Below are 26,773 nucleotides of genomic sequence, written 5' to 3'. Positions count from 1 at the left end.
CCGCTGAAAGCTATCTCACTTTAATTAATGGTTGCACTTCTGATTGTCATTAATCATTTGCTTAGAAGAAACCCTTATCCAGTGCAGACAGACTGCAGTAGATAAGGGCCTCTCCTAAGTGTACATTTTACGTGATATCCATTTATACAACTAAGGCAATTAATGTACATCATGGCTACAACAGCACTGTCCCACATGATTTGCCCAACCGGTAACCCTCTGGCAGCATTCACCTCCAGTCTATCACCAACCCTAATACTAATTAGTAACAATAGAGTCAAATATCAGTGATGTTTCTTCATTTATAAGTAGTTTATTTGGTATTACTCTAACAGTCAGTTTAGCCATGCTGTACTGCACCTTCTGTGAGAGCGAGTCGAAGATGCCCCAGAAGAGCTTCTTGGTGAGGAGCAGCTCCTCCTCAGACGCCATGCCGAAGCCGCCGCCCCCAGAGGGAAGGCAGTAGTACTTCCAGCTCTGCTCGTAGTGATTGGTCAGCAGCTGCGGAATGAAAGAGATGGGAATCAGCCTCCTGTCTGTCGTGGGGCTCTCGTGGCTTTTCCTGTTGAGCAGGAGCTTGGACGACGCAGAGGGCCAGAGTGGCATATGCCCGCCCTGCTCTGTTAACGATAATGGAATGTGCTATATGTTCACTGCTGTGCATCCGAAGGCTCATCCTGCTGCTAGCATGAAGCTAGGACAGTGGTTATCAAACCTGTTCCTGGAGATCTGCCAACCAGTAGGTTTTCACTCCAGCCCTAACCAAGCACATCACACTCAACAGCAAGAGATCTCGTTGAGCTGCTAATTAGTTGCCAAATTAGGATAGAAATTAAAACGTACCAGATGGTAGATCTCCAGGACCAGGGTTGGTTACCAGTGAGCCAGGAGATGGTTCTCATGTGTTGCATATATGTTTGTGTGTGTGTGTGTGTGTGCGTGCGCATATGTGACAGCTTGTGTGTTTTCAGGATGAGATGCTGTTCCCAGTGTCTCTGTGGGGGTGGGGGGGGACTCTGATTAGACCTGATATACCAGAGGTGCAGTCACCAATGCCCCTGCTGACACACTGACATTTAGATCTCATGGGGGGGGGGGGGGGGGGGGGGAGGAGGGGTCTTGGCCTACTCAGAGCCAGGGGTGGGGGAGGAATCTGAGATGTGGGCCGCTGTCGTAAACACTTCCCATCACAGCCCAGGGTCTGCAGCGGCCCAGACACCAAAGCACTGGCGACTGAGAAAGAGAGAGCTGGTGGTTCCCAAACATCAAAGAGAGGATGCCAGTGCAAACTGTCCCAGCTGCGCCGCCTTCTCAAATTCCCGCTTCTTTCTTGGGGAGTGTCCTTACTGGGAGCCTTTCTCATCCTTCCACGTCCACTGCCTCATTTGTCCGGCTCGAATTACAACCAGTATATCTGATCCCCACTATCTTTTCTCGCACCTGGTAAACATACATAAGTAGGCCCTGAATGGTGCGGGTACAGCTTTGCGACCTCATGCTGAGTTCCCAAGGACAGAACCAGCTACTCGCTCTCTCAAGCACAGACAGGCAGAACTTGAAGGCACAGCACATCTGACATCAGCTTTTGATGTCACTCTCCTGTGACTCTCCCCCAGGCACCCAGACATAAAAGCGGAGGTGCAGACATGTGCTAAACTCGGAAACAACCTTACCGTCGGTTAACGGGGGGGCCGTCAGGGGAACAAACCTTCGTCGAGTGACAGACGACGCGCGCGCGGCTAATCTCCCTCCGCCTACCGAACACCTGCAGGCAGCAGCAGGGGGCGTGACGTGTGGAGAAAGGGAAGGGGGGGGGGGGGGACGCACCTTCAGAGGCATCTTGCAGTACTCAGTCAGCAACGGCACGTCGAAGACGAGGCGGCGCAGGAGCTGCTGCAGCATGGAGGGACGCAGGTACCTGCGGAACAGCGACAGGTGTCACACAGCACCGCGTAGACAATGACACGTTACGCTATGTAACGCTAGCATTCAGTACGTTACAGGTCACTGAGCCAGCGATGGACCGGCACAACACAAACTACTGAAGAGATGAGAGTGGGAAGTAGCTCATGAACACTTCTGTCAGGGAATTACCTCAGACCTTGAGGAGGTAGGACTTTAGAGCCGACTCATTTGCGTGGAAGTCAAGCACGGGGGATTGCCCTTCAGAGAGTCTGAGAGGCAGGCGATTAGGTGCATGCTGGGAGAGGGCGGGCGCTCTTACTTGCAGATGGCGAGCAGGCACTCCTCGATGGCGTCACGCTGGGCCTTGGTGAGCGAGCGGCCCTTGGACAGCCGGTAGATGGTGTGCAGCGTGGAGTCGATGAGGGCGGCGTAGTGCTCGGTGCCGCCGAAGTGCGAGGCGCAGCGGGTCAGCAGCGGCAGCATCGCTGAGCCAATGTACCTGTTCATGGCCAGGGCCGTCTCCGTGGTGCTCAGCGCCTCCTGCAGATGGGAGGGTAAACCGCACCCTGTCATGCCATCACGATCACACCACTTTGTAACACTGCTGTCAGAGGAAATGGATGACTTTTTCAACTGTTTTGAAGCAGTAACTTTACAGCAAATTCATTTCTGTCGTAACTTCTTTCTTCCACCGCAAATAAAGTATCGTATTTCATCTGCAAATTGTTTGTTTCACTCCATGTGAACTGCTTGTTCATAATGGTGATTATTACACAACAATATAACTTCACATTTTGTATTCTGATATCATGTCATTACATTATTTTGTTTTTAAATAAATCTATTAGTCCTGTACTAAAACTCTGTTGTGATGATCTTTAGAAAGTCACTGGGTAGGCAGCCTCTGTGATGCAGCTGGCCACATAGAAAGGGTATCATAACACACAGGCAGTCTAGACACTGAGCCACACATTGTGTGTAAATCAGTCAAAAGTTTTATTTGTTAGCTGTGGGGTTAAGTCCCCTTCCGTGAGCCTTAGCGCTTTTCAGCATGGATCATAGGGTTGGGTGTCCAGTAGGCGATACGGCAGTTGGCTATTCTTAGCCGTTGTCACATTAACATGGGGGATCGTGTTAGAGGGTTGCCCGACAGAGGTCAAAAACGAGCAGGGCCGGGGAGATTCCAGACCTTATCGAGGGTACTGCCGTCGAGGGAATCACCAATATCCTCCCACTTCCCTAAATAAATCAGCACGGCCGCAGGTCTAGCGAGCGCTCATGACGGCATGCATTCCTCACCCCGCCGCAACTTTATGTGTTGACCTTGCCCGCTAATGTACACCACTGGGAAGTAAGCAGCCCAGCCCCAGGGGCAGAAACCAGAGGACGCAGCATTACGACAGCAAAGCCCTGCAAACTAATGCCAATTTATTAATGTGCGGCCAGTGTCTGTGAAGGCCTGGGTGTGGACCCCTGGCGATTGAAACATCGCCCGAGTCTCCACCATGTGAAAATATATAAAATCAAAAATCCACGAGTGTAGCTCAGTACTGTTCAGACTGTTGGAGTACTACTTTTCAAAGTCCAAATTCTGATCCCCAGTGATCAACATCCTTGTCTAAATTTTCTGGCTCTAATTGTTGTTTTCACAGCCTGACTCACCGTGTCCAAGGAGGCAGAGGCCCGCAGGTCAGGCAGGAATCCCACCTCCAGCAGGTGCAGCAGGAAGCTTTGGTCCTCGATACCATACACACGGTCCAGGAACAGCACCATGGGGGCCTTGTGGTCCGGACAGAAGCTGGCCGACATGTCAGGCTCCGTCACGGTGCCGTCTGAGAGAGTCAGGGTGGAGGGAGAGAGAGAAAGGAACTGAAGAAGAGCTAATCCATGTACACCAAGAACACAAATCCTTGTAAAAAGCAAACAATGTGTGCTATGAAAGTGTCATTTTTTTCTATTCTAATCTATCCGTGTACTATCCATGTAGCCCTGTACCAGCATTCATACCTTCAGGAAAATGTGATGTATACAGTATGTTAGCTCCAAGTATTGATTGATGGGGAATACACTTTAGGGGATTTTTAAGTGGACGGCTTAATAAATCTTGAGAGAATAAATCCAGGTCTGTGCATACCATGACGCCGCTGACTCATAACATGCGCTGTGTATACTCTGATGGGAGACAGCAGCAGTCTGGCTGCTTCGGGCAGTCTCAGGCAGAGGCAGGGGAATTACAGGGGAGAGCACATTCTGTGCCGAGCAGGCTCAGGCCTACGCGGTTCCACTGCGTCCTGAAATAACTAAGAGAAAATAAGCCTCCAGAGATCTGGCTGCACTTAGGTGAACATCACGTCTAGTCTTTATCCTTTCTCGGTGGTTAAAAGCACATTGAGCAATGAGTTGGGAGCTTAAAGCTGAGCCGGAGCGGGCTCAATCAAACGGCCGAATCATTAAGATTAGCGCTAACGCTGAGGAGGGAAGTAATCTGCCATTAAAGCAGGGTTTTCATTTTCATTTTCATTCTGCTGGGGACTGAGTCATCATACCTTTATTCACTATGGGCATTTTGAGGGGTATACTGATGATGCCCACCAGGTCCTCCGTGGGCACCAGGGAGCGCAGAATGGCACGGATTCTCAGGGCCTCTCCTTTTCCCTTGTTGATAAGCTGCAGGACACAGATAACACAGCAGCTCAGGGTTATGTTACCTGGCAACTGTGGCACAAACACATTTCCTTGTGTTCTACAAACGAGTTCTATCACAATAGTGTTCTATCACAAATAAGAAAGTATTACACAAAGACTGTACAACGCACATTAGATCTACAGCAAATTGTAGATCTGTATTCATTCAATGCTTTCACATATAGTACAAGCCCTGTTTTTTAAAGAATAGCGGGTGAAGCGGGCCCAGGTTGTGCATTAAAATCTCCTGCTCGGAGGACAGTGTCACACCGCTGTGACTCACGTGCATCTCCGGAGCGCAGCGCCCCAGCAGGTCAATGAGGGCGGAGTAAAAGGACATGATGGCGTTTCCCATGTGCACCACCTCTTCCTCTTCCTCGCCGTCGGCGGGCCTGGTCATGACAGAGAAGAGAGGGGTTTGAGGGGCCTGGTGATGGCAGTAGACAGGGCGGGATGGCGGGGTTGATGCGGTGGGGGCTTACATGACTGAGCTGACCCCGTGGGCGGAGCTGGGCAGGTCCATGGAGGGGTTCTCTGAGATCTTGATGGCCTCTTTCATAGCGGCCAACAGGCCATTGCCCCCCTCTCCCCGGAGCGCTGGGCCAAAACACTCAGGACGCCGAATCAACAGCTTCACCACCACGCTAGAGTTTTCCTCAACGCTTTCACCTGAGGTACCACACACACACACACACACACACACACACACACAGAGGCATCACCCATAAGCCAATCTGAAGAAATGATTCTGGTTTAACACGACAGATTACTGAAGTCTCAACAAAGCATGCCCCGTTGTAAGCATAGAAATTGTGAAGACCTGTTTTGGTACTTTACATCAATCTGAACACAAACCAGGCTCTGAGAAATATGCTTGCATCATCATCACATCTGTAAGAGCAATAAGAAACACAGAGTTGGTGTATTCCCTGTAGATGCTGGAGATGCTGCTAGACTCTGTACCACACAAAAACCTAATTACGCAATGTAATGAGATATCATGATCAATGAACCCAGACGAGCAAGCGGTAATGTACTCAGTTATTACCAATCAAGAGACATCAGAAAGGTCTGCAAGAACATGTCACTGCAGGAACAGGGTTTCTTTCTCCTGTTACAGGATGAGTAAACTATTCAGGATCTTGAACAGGCACAGAGAGGATCAGGTCTCCTTTTGTCTGTATCCACTCCTGTACAGTTGTGATCTCCTCACCTGGGTACTTAACCTGGCCAGCAGGTCAAATAATGACCATGTAGCAGTTCAGCTTAATCTTTTCACATAATGATAGAGCCTTGAAACAACTTTGTGTGAGCTGATCCTGGACTGGTTGCTTGGTGTAAACCATTTCCCAGAGCCACTCAAATGCTGCCGAGCTGTCTGTCTTCTTGTTACCTGGGAGACCATTCCACAGCATGTCTGGCCTCGCGGTCTTCTCATCAGTCAATGAAAACAGCCTGGGTTTCCCTGCCCTCCACTGAAATGGGCTAATACACAGAAACTCCACCCGAATCTGGCAAGACGTACCATTGACGAAGACTGCAAACCGGAGGAAGGACAGGTAGCGCTCCCCTTCAATGGGGTTCCAGCCGATGTCGGGGTATCCCTTTGCCAGGAGCATTGGGCAGCTCTGGAGCCCACAGCCCGCCAGATACATCACCACCTGTCACCCCCACAAACACACAGCAATGAGAGGCCTCGAGCACTAAATTACTTCACTCAACACTACATGACACCACATCGAGAACAGCTTTCAGTAAGCCGTAAAAGAAGAACAAACGTGTACACACACACACACACACACACACACGCACATATACACAAACACACACAACACACACCACACGCACACACACACAACTCACATACCACACACACACAAACACATACACACACACACCTTCTCCAAGTCAGGCTCTTCCAGTGCCAGGGCCAGCCCGTTGTTGTCCATCACTGAGGATGCGGCCACATCCAGGGGAGTGGAGCCCCTCATGGCTGGAGATGCTGCGTAGAGTAAAACACTGCTTTACTTCCATGTAATGTCCCTCTAATCCACCAGAGCCCTCTAAAAGCACACTGCTGTACTGGCATGTAATATCTGTATCCTTACTTATTAGAGCCTAGGGCAGCAGTGCAGTATAATGTTTAGGGAACTGAGCTTGCAACGGAAAAGCTTTTGGGTTGATTCCCAGCAGAGGTGCTGCAATGGTACCCTTGAGCAAGGTAGTTCACCTGAATTGCTTCTGTAAATATCCAGCTGCATAAGTCGATATTATGTACAGATGTAACCTGTGCTGTTACATCTTTTAGCATCTGCAGAATGCAAAAATGTTGTGTTATGTAATGTAATGTAATATAAAAATATCATGTTAGGTAATGCAATGTTATTAGAGTTCTCTGATTCAGAATTGCACACTACTATACTGGCATGCAATGTTTGTCTCCTAATTCATCACAGCCCTGTGATCTCAACACCATGTCTTCACCGGAGGGTGCCATGTTAGCACCCATCACAAACCTCCCTGGAATTCTGACTCAGAAACTTTAATGAAATCCCGGAAACAAAATCATACAAGGCCACACAGGATGTAACATGAGCATGTGAAGATGAGTGCAGTTACTGGCACAGGCAGCAGGGGGAAGCATTTTCACCCCTGTGCTGTTCGGTTCTATTTTTGTCTGCAAACTGTTAATCTGTTAACAGCTGCCTACACTGAATTTAATTGAAACTTTCAAGTGCTTCTTTAAAAGGATTACTAACACACTTCCCATGTTTAGGGGAACTGGTATACACTAACAATGAGCACATGCTGGGCAGAAAAAAACACTTCTGCAGTTCACTCTGGATAAGAGCTTGGATAAGTGAGTGGAATGTAAATTTCAACGTAATGTAACCAAAAAACATGTAAAACTGCTGAAAGCTAGTTTCTGTCAACCATTCATCAACTGCACCAAAAAAATGTGCACTCATATCATTCCAAATCATGCTTAAATTATTGTATGATTGTGATCTGCTCAAAATGTCCTTTGAGTCATGTACGGTTTCATTGCATGTCTTGTGCTGCATTTGTTTTTCATGCAATGTCATATTTGCAAGGGTATCTGAAGGATGAGCATGAGCGTATATTACGAAGAGCACCCAATCTGATTGGACGTTTCCTGCATTTAATTGCATATCAGGGAGAAACCATAGCAGCTCCGGAAGGGAAACGAGATGCTTGCCCGCCCAGACAGGCGTTCAGCGCCGTCCACAGTCTTAACTTTGTGCCCGCGTCTCCTGCCAAAACTCAGGGTGAGTCACCGTTCCCTCTGCTGCATTCTAAAACAATACAACGCCCCCCCCCCCCCCACACACACACACACACACACACACACCTCACCACTCTCCGCCTATTCCCGCCCAGTGAAGAGGCGGGAGTCTGATCTGTGGCCCTACCTGAGTCTAGCTGTGGCCTTCCTCCAGCACCACACTGCTTTATGGGATTACAATCCATTACAGAGAGTACATTCCGCTATCACATGCTATTACGACCACTTTGTCTCCGCTACCAAAACGCCTTTCAACACGTCCCTATTTCAAATGATTACATATATAAATACAAGTTGCAGTACATCAATTAAAAAATGAATAAATAAATAAATAAATGAATGAATGAATGAAAGTTCCAAGAGTGAGTCATAACAGCAAGACTGCAAGGGAGTTTTCTTTACTTATGTGATGCGCCCACCTTCCTTTTGGCAATACTTTTCAATTATTTTAGTCACCATTATTGTCCCGATGGTGACCACAGCTTTATACAGCCATCTGAACTCAAGCCCATGTTAAATAACTATAGTAGCTTTCAGAGAGAATTTGTGATGTGGTTGAAATGCTTGAAATGGCCTTGTGCAAATGATGTAGTCTATAACTTTCATTTTGATAACGTGAACTGCCATAAAACGTTCAGTTTACAGCACTTTTTTATCTAAACCTTTCAGCAGTAGTACACACAGAATAGTAAAATACAAAGTCAAATGAATATTAATATAGGACCGTAAAATAATAAGGTCCCTAGTACATAGTGCCTACTATTAATGGTACATGGAATGTTTACTTGGATGCTTCTGGATTCAAAAGCACATCTGGGTGTGCTACAGTATATATGCACTGCAATACAGTATGTTTTATTCTGAGATAGATCCATGGACCATCATACTTACTACATTCATATCATAGCGTATAACAGTTTATTATTCTTTACTGTAGTACATATTACTGCATACCCTAGTATTTATGTGGGTATTTTTTGTTTACCTAAATAAACATGTACTGTAATAACAAGGGCAACATAGCTAGTTATAGAACTACATAAACATTGAAGGGTTCTCCTCGCTTTTGTTTTTATATTTTCATAAGCATAGCATGGTTTTCCCTTGATAGTTGCCAAGTGGAGATGTTACCATGGCAATTTACCACTGCGTAAGAACTGCAGAGCAGCAAATAAAAATTCATCTCATTGTAAATTGACACACACACAGACACACTGCACGCAGAAACAGAAGCTGGAGAGGGAGAGGCAGGTCCCGTAGTTTAGACGCACCTAGGCCCACACTGCTGTTCTCCAGGAGATAGCTCAGGTGGTCGAACATGGCCTTCTGGTTCTGCCGACTGATGCGGCAGAAATAGCACAGGAATCGACAGCAGCTGGCCACCATCTTGGGAAAGGCGATCTCCTGAAGGGCAACAAGGTCTTCCACATTACGCTGCTCTATTTTAAAGGCAAGGCAATCTGCAGCATTTCCTGGACACAAACCCATTCATCTTCTTTTCAATAGTTCCAAAACACTCTTCTGAAACATATTAGAATCTGTACAATCGATTATTTTTAGATTCAATTAACAGAGCAGTATAACCATAATGCATACACAAACATGTAAAGTTGATCAATAATCCATTTGACTGAATAAAAAAAAAATTAACTGATCTTACATTTTACAGTACATATCAGAATTATATGTTTTCACATATGTACACACTATGAATACATTGCTCTTCATAAAGTTTCAAAAACTAGACAGATTTATAGGCAACAATGAGAGCCAGAATTCATATTAACACCACAGGGCTTCCCTAATTTGAGCACTGTAGAGAAATGAAAGAAGATAATGATTCATTCTAGGATTCCCACTTGTCTAATTTGTGCATAGCTTCTACACAGGCATTGCTACGGATCACACCCAAACCCAAAATGATACCCAAAAAGGCCTGGCATGAAGATCCTCTACACCCTTACCCCACCCTCAGGTTCGTACTCAAGTATCAGAGTATAAACAGCTCTGCCTAGGGAGTTTCTTCACCTGCTGAGACTCACGTCTTCATTACTGCTACTACTTACTGTTTACTCTTGCCAGAATTCAGCTGGGAGTCCCACAGGACCAGCTCACTCTGCAATGCGGCCACTTGCCAGCGCAAAGCAACTGCCAGATACCTTGTCACCGCACAAAATCAAAGTACCGCTCCTGTGTTCATTCATATCATTACACACGCCCGTAATTTTCACTTTTGGAACCAATAGGGTCACTGCAAATACAGCTTAGAGCGATGTTTTTCTGGCTTTAAGAAATTCATATTAGCGGGCTCCCAACTTTCTAAAATACAAATTTGAGTATTAGTACCTGTGACTTGTCTCCTCCCAGCACGTTGACCATCACCTCCATCACAGTCTCGTGCATGCCCAAGACCCGCATCAGGTTGGGGTGCTGGTAGAACACCTTGTTGTTCATGATGTCACTGGACACAAGAGAGGCACAGTTTAAGGACATAAAACCAGTTAACTTTACTAAATCTAATATGCCTCATGAGTAACTGAGGACTGAGAGCTGTCATGTCATTTCTAACAGTGAGGGTGTAGTTCATGGGTGATTCAGGCATGCTTGGGTGCGGCTCCCTACCCCAGGCCGTCAATCATGAGCCTCTCCTCCTCCTTCCCCATGCGCACGCTGAGCAGGGAGCGGATCTGGCCCAGGGAGGCCAGCAGGTTGATGGTGTCCTTCACGGAGGCGGCGCTGATGGTGTAGCTCTTCCTCATGGCACGGAGCAGCTCGCCCACACAGTCGTACTGCCGCCGCAGCAGGCTGAACATCACGCGCACCAGCTCCGGGTCCTGGATGTGGCACTCCTGCGCCCAGCTCACCATCGTCTGGGAGATCAGCTCCTTCAGGTTGGCTGGAAATGGGGAATGTGGGGGGCACAGAACGCTCATGGGCCCTGGTTTCACACAGGCTTACATATATCCATAGCATAGTGCAGGTATACAGCAAACTTAAACTTAACTCATGAGCAGAGACAACTATTTTATCATTCACACATTTTATTATTCTCTCATATACATATATACACGTATATATATATATATATATATATAACTTGATATATAACTTGATGATTAAAATATAATACTAGATGATATACTGACCAAGAAGAACCTGTTAAAATGGCTACTGTACTTTACTATACCTTGGCATTTATCAGAGCACAGCAGTAGTTCAGCTACATAATTGTGTCAAATACAGTACGATTGAGTCAAAACATTATACAGCAAAGTGCTTGGTTAGGTTTTTATACACATCCTTTATATACACATCTTTTTGATGAACCAATAAATTGTCTTTGAGAAGATTCACAGTCTTTGCCAAGACTGAAATGCTTAGTGTTTTAGAGTGCAAGGTTGGGATTTTCCACAAGGGTAGTCAAGTGCCAGCAAGGATGTTGAAAGCAAAAAATGGCAGTTGCTAATGAAAAACTCTGACAACTCCACAATGCAGCCCACACATTTAACATCAAGGATTCCGATCCATCCAGGAAAACAGCTATTTTCTGCAGTTTAGTTCTGCAGGGTATCGCTGCTTACACCATTGTGTACACAGTGCAGGAAATAACACTTCAGCTTCTGAGGTCTGGCTTAGTGCTCCAACATGCCTCTTCCAACACCAAACTGAGGTCTACAGCAAACAGAGCTCAGTAGACCTCAGTCTGCCCTTGTGTTGGTTTATCCCACTTGTTACCGCTGCGAAAAGTGCAGACCATGATAAAAGAGAACGACTCAAAGAAACAATTCAGAGCTCGTCTCAGTGATGCAAATCAACTTGCGAAAATATTCCCTTTTGTACTGCTGCTTTTAGAAGCTTTCCAGCATTTTCAATTAAACAAACAAGGGGGAAAACCCTCTTTGTGTACCACACAGCAAAGGCTTTATTTCATCAATTGTGTCACTGAAGCAAAAAGATAATATTTTCATTCACTATTTACCAAAATACACTTTGAAAATCCCATTTATGCAGTGGCAATGCTGCAACATCTGCAAGGCATTATTCAAAATATACTTGCAATATCAACATCCAAATATGTGACTATGGATATTGCTAGTACAGAATTGTATTTACATATTTATATATTGATAGTATTATATTTGCAAGTGGCAAACTAGGTCATTTCTTTGGACAGCTATTATGAAAGGCAAACCTTAAGGCTTCATTAAATTCAAATCAATACACCACCAGCCCTGTATGAAGGCTGGGGAGTCACACAAGAGAGGGATCCAATTCAGATTCCAAAACGCTTCCATGAAATTGACCACAGACATGTAAAACCAGAGACAGCAGTATTAAGGGCTTCTTCCGAGCAAGCCCAAGGCAGCGGCCTCTGTTCAGCACATTCTGAAACTGTAGCCACATTCATGAGCTATCGCAGGCAGAGCAGGGTTATACAGAGGAATGCTCCGCTCGACCACGACCAGCATGACTGCTGAGACCCAGAAGGGGTGTGAAAATGTGGACGCTTGCACACTTGCTACTGCGCGCATTACAGCATTTCTAACGCTCCAGAAACATGGCGTTCGTGTCTCTTCCGGGCTGCGGGGAATGACAATGAAGTTATTCTAATGAACAGCCACACGGATCACTGGAGCGAGAATCCTCTCGGACGCGCCGCTCGCACATCTCTTCATCTGAGGTATTCTACAGGGTGATAATCGGAAACGCGTGAATAACAAAGGCTGACCACCGGCTGCGCAGACTGACAGATGTGTAATATATCTGGGAATTTTCCAAGCGTCTGTATCTGATTACTCCCAGCAGAGGGACACAGAGCCTCACTGGTGCCTTTGTTTTCCCACAGAGGCATTACCCCGGGCACAAGGATTTACGGCACCGTCCATCATGCCCTGTCTCCCCTGTTCTGGCTGCCCCTACTCAACACCGGGAAATAATGTCTTTATGGGACCCGCCCCCTCATCCAACCCCGACCAATTAGGCGGAATGCATTCCAGCAAGCTGCGAATATCCCTGGGGAGATTAACAGGGCAACCGAGCATCAGCCAGTGAGGACAACAAATTGACATGACGGCTTGCTGATTGTAACTGGAGCACTTTGTGAAGCCTGTAGAGCACGGCAGGGAGGGGATTGCTGATTCAACAGGATCCAATGGGAGGAGCAAGTAGAAAGCAACTGTCGTCTTGTCTTCTCTGTTCAGTACAAGCCCAGTTTTTCCATGCTCCAAAATGAAGTAGTAACTCCAAAGTAGCTGGCATCTAAAATATCTTCAATAACACACAATAACCTTCTAGGCCAATCAAACAGATAAACTAAATCTGAAGTAATATTAAAGAAGCTTCAGAAAGTGAGCTATCCCTATACAAATATGGAGGAGAGTGTCTGGTGGCCCTAACATAAATTAATGTGTAGTGTCATTTTCCACATTACCCATGGTTCAAAAGCGATGGGCACAGGATTCCACTCAGCATATATTACTGCTGATTCCAAATGAGGGAGTTTTAAGGTGTGGTGAACTACGCAACCACATTAACCATGATTCCACAGGAGTACTGGGTGTATTTCATTACTCAGCCCACATTACCCATGATTCCAAAGGAAGTAGTGCTGTATGCGTCACAGTGTTCAGCCCACCCTGATGGTTTTACCTCTCAGTGGGCTTTGTTGCGTGGGATTCTATCATGCAAGCTGATGCGCCCCACAGCCTCTCCCTGCGTTCAAACTCCCTGCTGAATCATGATTAATTCAGAGCCAATAACGGCTGCAGTGCTAACACAAACCACACTCGCTTCTCCCAACAACAGGGGGGCTAAACTACAAAGGAGGTCATGTCATCAATATTGTACATTGTCCCGACAGGCCATTTCTAATTCTGGATTTCACCTGAAAAAAAATCTGCCCCCAAATGCAATTACTGATCACTGTGATAGAATATACCAAAGGTCAAAATAATAAAACACACATGCACACACACAGCACACACACACACATGCACACACACACACACACACACGTGTTCCATGTCTGAGGAAACTGTAGCTGAGGTCTCAAATGATTCTGCATTCACCAACATGCTTTCCTAGACGTGGCCAAACTAATATACCAGACACCAACCTGAGAAAGTTAATCTCCCAACTCTTACAGGGAAGGTAAGGTACACTTCAGTGCCTATACATCACTAGCCCCCGGCACTCCTCAGCACAAAAAATATACTTTTTAATATAAAGAATTTCTTCTTGACTCCTGCCACTGAGAATTAAGGAGTGGTTCTATTTCATCCCTCCTGACTGTCAGAGACAGTGCTTAATATCTCCCAGCTCACAGTAGTGCAGGTCCAGAAACTTATATTGACAAATCACCCGTGACCTAGGATGACATAAGCAAAAGCATAAGCAACCCATTTATCCGAAAAACTGTCCTTTTTCCATGTTCTTACTATGCAGGTGTGGTATCACCTCGTTAGTCTGAGTGAATTAAAAACAATTGCTCATTTGCAACGTATCTTGTCACAGGTAGCCTTGGATCTCAGGTCAGAGCAGCGGGTTTCAGTACGGAGCTGTGTTCTGCAGTCCCTGCCACTAACTAGCGAGTTGTTGCTGTTGTTTTTTCCTGCTCCGTGCTTGCGGGTGGTTCTGCCACACTCTCTTTGCAAATAAAATAGCTGGCCTAACTAGTTTCCCAAATACCCCTGATCTTACAAACACTCCACAGAGTTCTTCAGGGGAGCCAAAGGCTTCTGCTGGTGCTACAGCATATAGTATTTTCGAAATGACTCCCCTGTGCATTCCCATCAGGCAGGAGCTCCTGTCTCATCTGGGGGGCCAGATTTAGCATCCAAACCTGGGGGTACCTTCAGCTGTGAGTCTGGCCTCTGAGAGCACCCAACACAAACACAAATTCAAATAACCAAATATAAAAATAACTCCAACTTTGCAGCTGCGGGTTTACTTTCTTGGTCTTGCTGTGCTCAGACAAATGAAACAAAATGCAATGAAACGAAACTCAAAACTTACTCCCTCAGTGTTTGCTCCCAGCCTCGGCCCCAACCCGTGGAGAAAAACAACCCTTTAAGCACCTGTGCTGATTAGTTAACGCAACCCAGGTGCGTGTGCTCTCTCCACCAGCCGGCGTGACCGAGACCAACCCGCTTCACTAGCAGACCGAATGCCAAAGGTTTGATTCTCATCAGAGTGAAGGGGAAGGGAGTGCAAAGCTGTTGTGCCCAGTGCGGGGCCTAAAGTCACACGTTGAACTCACTGGGACTATTCAGCAGTCAGACCAGCACTTTGTCTGCCACAGTTCTGCCCTTTTAAGGCAACATCTGTCCCAAAAGATATGATTTCCCATGCATACAGAGTGAGGAATCACTTCTCATTTTCCAAGGTCACATGCCACTTTACCAGGAGTGTCTCCACCTTGTGGGCAGCTTTAAGCGGAGTGTTTCTGGGCATCATATGTGCCACGGCTTTGTGGTCATCACCTTGCACTTTTTCAACATATTACTGGGTCACTGTCTCCTTCTACCATCCAATGGGTGCAGCCTTTTTGGCAAGGCCCTCTGCTTCAGCTTTGTGAGGCATGTGTTCGGATTCTTTGTGACCTTGTTTCCATGAGTCATCCAGTATTAAGCACTGCCTCTGTTGGTCAGGAAGGATGAAATAAAATGAAGGCTACAAATGTAAACAGAGATTCTATGATTCCTGGAGGACTGCCACAGTTCTCTGTCACTCAGAATCATCGCAACCATGCGAGAAGATTCCGCAGGACAGTTTCTGAGATGAGCGGATTCCTTTCGCCTCCGTCATCCTAGGTCACGGATGACTTTGCTGGTATAAGTTTCTTGACCTGCACTAGTGTGAGACGGAAGATATTCCAAATTAAGCACTGCTTCTGATGGTCATCCAGGATCCACAGAATTGCAGTTACATTCATAACTAGTTTTATTTGCTGTGAGGAGAATGTCTATTCAAAACATGAGAGAATCTGATTCAGTACTCACACATGAGGTTTAAGGCCATTTGACTTGCTTTCCTCTAACATAGGTGTAATTTAATTGCTTAACAAATTAATGCAATACCATGGGGAACACAAATGTTGGGCAATTAAGCAAGTAATATGTTTAGCCAACAACCATATAGACAGCCCTTTGTTATTGTTTTTTATTCTTCAGATTATTGCTTGCCAGTGCAAAAATCTCAAATCCCAGTTGAGTAGCTCTATTGATTTTCACTCACTACAATTTAGCAATTTAACATTTCTACTGGACTGCTGACAGTTTGCTTTAGTTTGGTTGAGCCCAGGTACGGTGAATCAACCATGTCCCCTCTGTGAAATAAATTCCTGAAAAGAATTAATGGCAAGCTCGCCCTCACAATACTATTCACTTCATGTTCTTGAAATATATGTTAATTCTCTTTAGACATTAAAGTTATTTTATTATAGAGGTGTGGTAAAATAAGAATGAGAAAACCAATGTCATCTATGAAATGGAGAAGAGCCAATGGAGAATAGCCAAGGCTTGTGCCAGTTTCTCCCAATATGACCTATAAGCGTGTTCCCGCAGGCAAGCTGCAGCATGCCAATATGCACAACAGCATGGAGATCTACAGCACTGGCTTTAAACTGTAGAGCCACAAGAGAAGCCATAACACACATCATAACTCATATCACTTTCCATTGACATTCACATCTGTCTAATTAAACATGGCAAGTTACATTCACTGCATTAATTACAGCATTCATGCAGGTGTTTTGACATACATCACAGATATTTCTATTCCATATTTAAATATATGTATAAGATAATGCGCTCGGAAAGTGGGTCTTGTGCTCAGGAATGTTTGGGAGCCGGTGGTCAGGTCTATAGACCAGAGTCTAAACAGCAGGGTGGAGGCCCTTGTGTGTTTTGAAGGGTGAAGAAAACAAATTGTACTGTAACTCTTCTCTTCTGCAGAGGAGAGCAAATGAGAGAGTGAACGGATGGGCATAAAGCACAGATAAGTCTCGCCATCACGGTGAACCAAGGACAAGCGCACCCCACATTACCATAATAAAATTGAAACAGAAATTGAAATGGAAATGACTGATACTGGGCAGCAGTAACACGAGAGACGAAGAAATATAGCTTTGGTCTCCTTCCTGTGAGTTTCAGCTTTTTCCATCTTCATTAATTAGCGAAAGTGCAACAATTTGTCTTAACGCTTAACCTATCACCTTAACCTACCCACAGACAATAGGAGCACGTCATACACATCAGGTAAAATGCTAAATGGTGACATGTAGCTTTAAGCCTTTTTACATATATTGATGAAGTGCAAGGGAAAACATAGAAAATCAATAACCACTGTTTCTAAACACAGCTCATCAAACAACCGAGTCTGAATGCTTTAAGACAGAGTGAGATATATAACCACATATGATGGTCCTGAGAAGCAACTGCTCTCACATAAATTCCTGCATGTGGACAGATAGCAGCCTTACTAGGTGCAGCCTGTTCTTCTTCTGTAGGATTCTCCTCTGTTTTCTGGGGGGGACCTTTGATCTTGTACACAAGGGCAAGGAGGCGGCCTTTTATGGAGGTGTCCTGCTCCTCTTCCTCCTCTTCAATCGGGATTCCTGGACAGACAGTGATGGAAAGGTTACATCCACAGATAAACTATGTCTCTCTGATTAACCTGGCTCTTTTTTGTGAGTCCCTTGGGCACTTGTGGTCTACATGCTGGGCTAAGGGTACAACCATATGTGGTAATTCAATTCAGTTCAATTCAATTTTATCTGTGTAGTCCTTTTACGGAGACATTATCACAAAAATGCTTTACACTGGAAAAAGAAAACTGGGAAAAACCAGGCCAGAACTCTCAAATAGTTAAGGTTAAAAACTCCCCAATGGGAAGAAATTTGGGGTAGAACCCTGCAGTACAACTTCTGGGATGAGGGGGGGGGGGGGTAATAGTTCAGATAATGCCAGGGGGTACAATGGGTGCTGCAACTAAAACTGGCACATGAAATTTTTTATGGTTCCCTATGGGTTGAGAGCAGAACTAAAAATAATGAAAATAAATGGTCACCAGTTCATAGCAGAGAAAGGAGGCCAGAAAATGCCACGGTTACCAAGATGTTTGCACTGAAGACTATTCCATTTGGGCGTGTTAGCCATAGATGAGCACTGCAGATAAGTCAATAGCATTATAACTGCATCCCCCACAGCTCAAGGCTCCTCAGTTATTAATGGTACATGGTGTCATGTCTTAAGTTTAAGTTTAAAAACGAAACCAAAAATGAGACACTGACCCTGTAATTCACGGCAGAACACCATGCCCTGGTAAGACCAAGGAAAAATAGCTGTCTTCTCTCAGATCTGAATGTCATTAAGATGTACTGTCAAAAGTGATAAGATGAGTACTTGACCTTTAAAACAGGGATGGGTAGTTAAGTCCTGGAACAGTGATATCCTGTAGGTTTCAGAGTTCCATTTAGCAACAGATTTACACAAAGTAGAGCACCAGAATAATGACTCAAATAAAAAAAATCAATAACTGAGGTTGAATGACCCTGTGACTCTTAATGATTAGGGCTGTTCATGCTTTAAACAACGGATGTTTGCAGTTGTAAGGCTAACATTTTTTTTTTACTACCTTTAATGTACAAATTCTTTCATATGATTACAGTATTAAATCAAGTCATTTACAGATTGAAGGGAGTGTGTGATAGAAAAATCATAAGCTCACACCATTGTGATGTAGCCTGAATAAACATGTAATAAATAAATAGTGAATTTAATTTCCTGTTCTGTGATATATTTATGCTGTTGTCCATCACAGTTACTCATTTTGACACCATTAACACTGTGACCTATAACACATTGTGTTGCTAACTGAGGGAACCAAAGTCAGCTGATGGGTCAGAGGTGGCTTCAGTGTCTGCATGGTCGTACCACAGTGCAGGCGAAGTTCATTGTGGAACTCATACAGCTCCTCTTGGATATCCTCTGGGCAGGGACAGTCCTCTCCCATACTGAAGTTCAGAAGCATGTTAATCTGTGGGAGAGAGATTTCCTTAAGTTTCCTTCCACAGCATCCTCAGTGGTGTGTCGGGTCCTAATCATCAACAGAGCCGTATCTGTGTAGCCTTTCTCTGGGCTCCATCCAGCCAAATACTTTCATAATGCACATTTTACAAGACAATATTTCACTTGACATTGAAATCTTGTTTTCAAGAAGACAGTCTAAGTAGAGCCATCTTAATTACTCCTGAGGTCTGATAATGGTCCCTGTGTGGTAACGTGTTCTGGAGTACATGGGAAAGTGCTTTGTGGCTGCGGTCCAAAGTGCAGAGCTGTGGTCGGAAAATGTGTGTCACTCCTCCATAGAAGCAAAGTTCAGAGAGTGCTCAATGCTAGGAGGAGATGGGAAAAGGTGAGACAGTCCTTGATACACTTGAGGTCAACGCACTGCAACTAGACCATAAAAAGGGCTTGAGAAGGGAGGGAATTTCTTTCCAGGCAAAGCAGGGGAATTTCAGTGTCATGGCATCAGTGACACAGCAGAAAAGGGTGGATTCACATAACCTTGGGACTCTGACACAAGGCTGTCAGAGTGAAATTGAAATGAAAATGTGAAGGCTTCAGGGAACAATCAGCGCCAGAATGTGAACCGTACTCTCTCACTCCCAGAGACTGGAACTGCGGCCCGCAAATGGGCAGATCCTGCAGAGCTTAATGACACAGGACCAATGGGACTGGGGCTGCGGGAAATCAATTACCCATGACTGCTTGATGATAATATTCCCACTAGCTCCCCACATGCACTTGAATGTGGGACCACATGAGAGCCACGCTTGAGGAAGCTGGAACACCAAGTGGGTTGGCACTTGTGGATTTGCAGCACAGTTTCAGCCAATGAAGTGTTCTCTTGAAATGCACAACTTCTGCTGCTGTGCTGTACCGCAGCCTGTTCAGTGTTAATGTGCAAATTCCAGAGATCTAATATCAACGTAACAAAGTTAGCGGGTACAAACCCCCTACAGTGGTACCATTGGGAAGTGGGCAGCTTTTCAAGATGCAAATAAAAGGCAAACTCAATTAAAGCATCAGATAGCCAGAAGACTGGGAATAAAGCTGCCAAGCTGTGATTTTCTAATGTTGTAACTGTACAGGAGATTACAAAAAAACAACTAAATATAGCCCACAGTCCCAGCTGTGTCTAACAAGTCAGGTTAAACACAGGCTTAACCATGTGTATTGGAAGACTGTCGGTCGCCCAGGGCTTGTACAGTACCTGCTCTTGCGGTGGGGATCGAAATTCCTTGGTCTTCCTTGCTGTGATGGCGGCGGACATGTTGAGGGCCTGCATTAGCTCGTTGTATCGGAACTTCTGGTTGTACTGCAGCTTCGACACGAAGCTGTCGGAGAAGGACACGATGGCCTCGATTCGGTGTTTCAGCTCGCAGTCGCAGAAGTAATGAAGCAGTTCACACATCTGAGGGAGAAGTGGGGGGATCTGTGAGATTTCACAAATCTGCAGGGATTTTCCATATTCATAAATGTCCGGAAAAAAGTATAATCTTTAACTGGATATTAAAAATGTCTTAAACTGCCTAAATGTTCTACAGCATTAGACAGAAGAGCCACTGAGAGCCCAATCAAGGTCTATTTTCATTGTTGCCATGGTGATCGATTGACCATTTAATTCCTGGAAGATGGAAGCTAAAGCCACGTTCCATAGACTTACCTGCCTTTTGACTGACTCTGGCAGCCTCTTCTCAAGCAAGCCCTTCACAGGCTGCTTGCCATCTTTGGCCTCCTCCTCTCCTGCTTCCACGGCCTTCTCCTCATTGCTGGTCACGTCCTCCTTCTCGGTGGCTTGCTCTGGCTCCTCCTCCTTGCGCTCGCCAAAGACATTGGGGTCGATGAGCAGCAGGATCTTCTGCACGTCCTCGCTTCCCAGAATGCCCATGATAAGGAGTGTGCCGATCAGCTTGAGGATGGGCACGAACTGGAACTCCACGCTGCCCCCCACGGGGTCGCGGATGTGGTGACCGCCACCCTGCACTGCCTCCGTCAGCATGCTGATGGCCTTCTCCTTCAGGATGTCCAGGGGGATCTCGGGGCTGGAGAGGTGCTGGTCTCGCTTGATGGAGATGAAGCAGGGCGGGGCGAAATTGAAGCGGGGCTTAAGCGACGTGCTGAGCCCCACGCCCGGGGGTTGGTGCCTCTTGGACTCGTCGGGAAAGAGGCGGATGCTCCGTGTCTCGTCGGTGACCGGGATGATGAACTCGTTGTTCATCATGAGCCGGGCCTCCTTGGAGGTCTCCAGGTGTATGCTGATGAGCACGTTGTAGAAGCCCTCGCGCAGCATGCCCGCCAGGTACTGGTTGTCGATGGTGTAGAGCAGCTGGGACTGGTCCAGGTGGCTGCACAAGGCGTGAGCCACCCGGGTGTTTCCCAAAGCACAGAGGGCGCAGTACAGCTTCAGTGTGTGGTAGTGGAATTTCCTCAGGTCATCTAGTTCTGAGAGCTCCATTATGTCCACACACCTGAGAGACCACACAGGGCATATTGCATATAATAGTATCAATGGAAGAAATTGAGCATTACCCCAATGGGTTTGTAAACAAATGTGCTTTTTACTTGTGAATAACGAAAAAGCTATTTTTTGAAACAGGAACCAAATGAGATATTCTTAATTCACCATTCTAATGCTGTCAGTGGACAGTAATGGTGGTTGTTCCTAATAGTCTGAGCTTTGAGGCTTTTTATGTAATACAGTTTAAGTCACACCCTTGACCAATATTACATATGTTACATAGCATATTTATGTATGAGTGTAACTGAAGTATTCTCCCAAGGGGTGTGTCTCTGCTGGAGCATGCATGCACATGTGTATCTGATTTTGTTCGTACATTCCTGTCTGTGTGTGTGTGTGTGTGAGCCCACATGTGGATATGGTAGAGTGTCCATCTACGTGAGTGGGTTTATGTGTGTGTGCGCCTGTGCATGCGTGCATATGTGCATGAGTGTGTGCGTGAGTGTATGCGTGTGTGTGTGCCTGTGCATGGGTGTGTATGTGCATGACTGTGTGTTTGTGGGCTGAGTGTGTTTATATGCATGCGTGTGTACTTCTCCCGTCTCTGACCTGTTCTCCTCAGGGATGTGCACAGCCATCATTTGCAGTGGCTCCAGGCACTGCACCACCCAGCCGTGCCTCTCGCTGACCCGGGCCGTCTCCACCTTCAGGAAGGTGTTGGGCATGCGGCTCCACAGCACCGAGGTAATAGTCTGCACATCCAGCCGAGGCGGGCACTGCGGCACAGGGTTCTTGTGCTCGCTCTTGAAGATAGCCGAGGAGAGGGGCATGGCGTTCTGCGTGTGTATGTTTGAGGGAGGTCGAGCAGGTCATAAAAAATCACAAATATGACAGATAAAACTGACATATGTTCATGCCAAAAGCCAAACAAACCTTTATCTTTGCCAACTCAAACTGGAACAGGTTGGGACTAGTTGGCAGCACAAAAACTGCTGGGAAGAGCTTTGAATTTGGTTCCACCTAGTGATAAGACCAAAAAACAAAACAAAAGAAAAACGTAGCTTATTTCAAAGAAAATCAGCATTGCTTACAACAAAGTATTCAGATACCACAGAATAGGGGTGTTCTCTGAAATTGAAATTCAGTTTCCTCATTCAGCCCGGTCACCTTGCCCACAGTATGCCCCCGCTGGCAGGCTTTACTCAACTTAGCGATGCAGAGTCAGTGAGCTAATGTCGCCCTCCGGCAGTTTGGAGGCCTCAGCGTCAGGATTAATCCGGAGGGATTTTTCAGAGGAATCAGAACTGGAATGTCATTTGGCTATTGGTGTCAGGTGCTGCTGAGAGCAGTAGTAATAGCGGGGGTGCAGGGTGACTCATATGTACTGTTGCACTTCACTGCAATGTGAAACATTGAGTAGATTGTACTCTTCAGAGTGATGTTCAATTCAGAGTCAACAGCTCAGCCTGAAATTCTCTCCATATATCAAAACACAGCTATAGCAGAGCACTTCCTGTCCTGCCTGTTGCTAGAAAACTGTGATACTCTGATAAAATTGGTAAACAGAGTGGATGTATAGTGGGTACCTGGTAAGAGGTTGGTAGCTCCTTGCCATTGGCAGAGAAGTTGACATGGCCTGTCATTAGGTCGATGAGGCAGCCAATCTCAAGGTCTACATTGCTACGACCGGAAGTGTGGGAGGCGCTCGCGATGTCTCCGCCCCACACCATATAGCAGTTGCTCCTCCTCAGACTGGATGAGGAAAAAGATGGAATGACTTGACTCAAACACTCAGCTACAGTTTTCGTTGGCAGAAGGAGGCTTTCATGGGTGCACGGGGGGGGGGGGGGGGGTGCCAAATATGTACCTCTCATGGACTCGCCCACGCTCATCTCCCAGGGTTACAGTGACAGTTCGATTCTTGCTGAGGTTGAAGTGGTTGCTATAGTAATGGTAGTCCGGGGTGACCCACCCAACCCACACGCAGGAAGGGTCCTGCCCTGCAAACACCCTAACAGAGTGGTAGTACTGCAAAACACAACACAATGGGACATTTGTGCATGAACAGCCATTATCTCTAGACTTAATCCCCATGATCCTCCAAAAACAAAAAACAGCAACACAAAATTGACCCAAAATGTATCAATGAGATAAATGTTTGCTTATTAAATCATTATGAGTGAATTCATTAAATGCACAATGTATCAAAATTATACCTAAGTAACAAAAACATTTCTTTTTTAATTACAGCAGTTGCAAGGACGTCCCAGGCAATGTCATGCTCAAAGTCTTGGGGACAGTGATGCTTTACCGTTGTGATGCTGCTGTAATCCGCCCTTCTTCCATCCTCAGAGTGTTTCAGGGACTTCACGGGATACCTGAGAAGCAAGACCAATGAGGTTATCAGTCATGCCATCTTTATGTGAGGAACACAGACTGTGAACGGAGCTGGAATATGTTCGGCTATCTGCTGTTTTTATTACTCAGTTTATTTGAATGGTACGAGGCCACTGTGAGCTCCAGGCGGTCACACCTGTGTTTGGGTTTTTGGGAGTCGTCTTCGTGCACTCCGTTCATGTCAATTGACGGGTTGCTCCTGAAGGCCGTTTGGAATTCCACAGGCATGCTCAGACGACAGAACACCATGTCAGCGTTGCTGTTCTGGGTCCCGAAGGTCTTGTGGGTCACTTTGAGACAGGGTGGGCTGTCAATAGTCCCGTCAATTCTGGTTACCTGCAAACACTTGGGATTTAAATTCTGTTCTTTGCTTAATTTTGTTTTACACACAGTCAAAAAATGTTGGTGACTCATTTCCTAACTGAAATGGAATATTCACACAGGAGAACAGGAATTGTTATCACCATCAGATACTGCTAGGTTGGGGTGAACTGAATTTAAATTCAAATCAATTGAAATTCAATTTATGAATGACCAATCCTTGTAGAGCGTAATGGTCATTTTCGTGAACTGTCTAAATTTTAATGGAATCGAATCCCGACCCTGACAAACTGAACTTTGGTGATATTTTCACAAATTGTCTGTTTTTATATATTAATTTACCATTACCTGAATGTGGTTATGGTCCTTTGGCACATTGACAAAGGTTGGTAGGCGCTTGCTGAACCACATGGTGACATCTCGATTCATGTTGACGGCAAAAGGCTCAAAGCCCTCCTGGAGCCCGCACATGGTGTAGTACTTGAAGGTGCTAGCATCCTTCCCAAGGTTCATGCGGCCGGTCTGAGAAAGGCCCAGGCTACACACTGGGATGAAGCCTTGGGAAAACAGGGGGGGAATTATTACATTTCCAAATGCTAATTTTCTCTGAAAATGCTTGAAAGGTTGTGGGAAATAAATGTGCAGCAAATAATTTCAATTAATGTGCACCAATTTTCAAGCGTCACACTGAATAAAGGTCGTGCCATACTAGGGGCAGACTTATTCCGGGAAAGGTCACGACCTAATAAAATGCTAAAGTCACACACATTAATCACATTGCAGAACCCTCGTAGATTAAACACTGAGCCCACCGCTCACCGTCTTCAGTCTCAAAGTCAGCGAAGCAGAGCTCGGAGCCTTTGTTGGTGATGAGAATCTCGCCGTTGAGGGTGAAGATCATGGACTTGTCCTCCATGTTGATCATGCAGCCCACCACGTCTCCTGCGTGCCAGCTGCGACCGAAGAATCTGCCTCCCATGTGCAGCCGCTGACCCTGAAACCGCCAAAAGGCACACTGCTGTCTTCACTGCTGAGGCTTTGCGTGCCACGTGACTCACGTCACATGACTCACGACTCACATATGTGCCACTGTGTACAGATATGCATCTGAAGAGAAAGCAGGGATTCATGAACCCCTCCACAATGGGTAGAGCTGCTCACTGCTAGCAATCACTGGAAAATGTATGCCAATGAAAACACTCTGTTCTACACAGCAAGTCACCTCGACTGGCTGTCTTATATTGATAGCAAACATTTATCATGGGGGTCAGTAAAGTCCCCATCATTACAAATCCCCAAGTAACCACTCCTCAAAAAGTGACAGAATAGCTGAATTTATTCCAAGCCTTGAACCATAAAAAACATCAAGCCAGTGTATTAATATAATCAATGTAATGCCAGATGGAGGGGGTGGGGTCTCACCCTGAACCCATCAAACACGTAGGCCTGGTCGTCCATGCCCAGCTCAATGTCAGGCCTGCAGCCAGGTCGCGCCCAGCCCACACGCATGTCTCCGCCCGTCACCGCCTCAAACTCGAAGTACCACCTCCCGGTCTTCACAGCGTACGTCTGCTCCACGCGGAAGAAGCGTATCTTATCGATGCTCAGCCTCTCAGAGGTATGCGCCGCTTAGAAAAAATTGGATAGCATGGCATCAGGTATCCCATTTTCCACTTTGTGTTTTCTGACAAGACAGCTTAAGCTAAGTCTTAGCGATCGGACCTGCGAGACAAATTGTGTTCTGCAAAAACCTTGCATGGAATTCTCTGTGACAGCAAAAAAAACTGCTACTTTCTTCCATTTTCCAACATTTATGTTCGGCAAGTAGGCTGTAAAAACAACTTTATCAGCTGTTTCATGACACGGATAAAATACAAATGTCAAAAATCCCCCACCCCAAAAAAATAATCTCATCTGATTTGAAAGGGGACTTGACTCACCACTCTCTTGGTCGGGAGGATCAATGTTGTATCCGTATCCAATCAGTGTTCGGATAGCCTCGCGGAGGCTATCTCGGTTCGACTTCTTTGTGCGCTCATCTAATAAAGCATATGGCACCAGGCGAGGATTGCGCTTGCTCTTCAAATCCTTCACAAAACACAGAGGCAAAAAATGGATTTGCTGGCAGACGCTAAAGCACAGGCCGCAGTACTCGTGTGTACTGGGTACTGGTGTTTGTCACAAGTGAGCTGTCAATTCCCCAGCATAATTAAACACTTGACTTGCCATTTGTTATTATAGATGTCTCACATCCCTTAGCTGCATTTATATAGTGCCTTTCAAGGATCTCAATGCCATTTCCTGTGAGGGAGTTGCTTGGACCACAACTAATCGAGATCTCCCACAGAGAGGATTTATGTCAGCCATTTTGCCCCAGATCACTCACCACACTTTGGCTTGTAGGGTAAATTATATATTTAGCCATTTTAACAGGGTGTTCACAGCCAAATTGCAAAAATTGGACACTATGGAACACCACTACTCCTTGAAATAAGTGGCATACCGTTTTTTAAGGCCAGTGAGGATCTCCTGTCAATGCAATGAGAAAGCTGGAAACTAAAACATCATAAAACTCTGCACTAGGGGAATGTTTTTATTTATTTTTTCCCCAAGCAACTGGTCCAGTGGAAAAAG

At 45.8% G+C, this 26,773-nt stretch overlaps 1 protein-coding gene across 16 annotated transcripts in view; it reads right to left on the bottom strand.

The window, feature by feature from the left end:
- The window catches only part of LOC118228062 (ryanodine receptor 3), a 126,414-nt gene that overhangs the window by 35,813 nt on the left and 63,828 nt on the right, over positions 1 to 26,773 (bottom strand). For all 16 annotated transcript variants that reach the window (XM_035419331.1, XM_035419286.1, XM_035419304.1 and 13 more), the window contains 26 exons: positions 26,080 to 26,227; positions 25,562 to 25,767; positions 24,959 to 25,133; positions 24,488 to 24,696; positions 23,955 to 24,154; positions 23,733 to 23,799; positions 23,289 to 23,449; positions 23,008 to 23,173; positions 22,355 to 22,441; positions 22,031 to 22,257; positions 20,627 to 21,431; positions 20,174 to 20,374; positions 18,832 to 18,934; positions 17,379 to 17,513; positions 10,520 to 10,793; positions 10,244 to 10,358; positions 9,169 to 9,301; positions 6,489 to 6,592; positions 6,116 to 6,251; positions 5,073 to 5,259; positions 4,874 to 4,982; positions 4,452 to 4,572; positions 3,568 to 3,737; positions 2,225 to 2,445; positions 1,828 to 1,918; positions 361 to 501 (listed from right to left, as the gene is read on the bottom strand). In XM_035419331.1, coding sequence (XP_035275222.1) covers positions 361 to 501; positions 1,828 to 1,918; positions 2,225 to 2,445; positions 3,568 to 3,737; positions 4,452 to 4,572; positions 4,874 to 4,982; positions 5,073 to 5,259; positions 6,116 to 6,251; positions 6,489 to 6,592; positions 9,169 to 9,301; positions 10,244 to 10,358; positions 10,520 to 10,793; positions 17,379 to 17,513; positions 18,832 to 18,934; positions 20,174 to 20,374; positions 20,627 to 21,431; positions 22,031 to 22,257; positions 22,355 to 22,441; positions 23,008 to 23,173; positions 23,289 to 23,449; positions 23,733 to 23,799; positions 23,955 to 24,154; positions 24,488 to 24,696; positions 24,959 to 25,133; positions 25,562 to 25,767; positions 26,080 to 26,227 — 4,692 coding nt within the window. The remainder of the gene's footprint in view (positions 1 to 360; positions 502 to 1,827; positions 1,919 to 2,224; positions 2,446 to 3,567; positions 3,738 to 4,451; positions 4,573 to 4,873; positions 4,983 to 5,072; positions 5,260 to 6,115; positions 6,252 to 6,488; positions 6,593 to 9,168; positions 9,302 to 10,243; positions 10,359 to 10,519; positions 10,794 to 17,378; positions 17,514 to 18,831; positions 18,935 to 20,173; positions 20,375 to 20,626; positions 21,432 to 22,030; positions 22,258 to 22,354; positions 22,442 to 23,007; positions 23,174 to 23,288; positions 23,450 to 23,732; positions 23,800 to 23,954; positions 24,155 to 24,487; positions 24,697 to 24,958; positions 25,134 to 25,561; positions 25,768 to 26,079; positions 26,228 to 26,773) is intronic.

This window comes from Anguilla anguilla, chromosome 1 (assembly GCF_013347855.1).
Source record: "Anguilla anguilla isolate fAngAng1 chromosome 1, fAngAng1.pri, whole genome shotgun sequence".
In the NCBI taxonomy this organism is placed as follows: Eukaryota; Metazoa; Chordata; class Actinopteri; order Anguilliformes; family Anguillidae; genus Anguilla; species Anguilla anguilla.
This window is presented reverse-complemented; position numbering and strand designations above follow the sequence as displayed.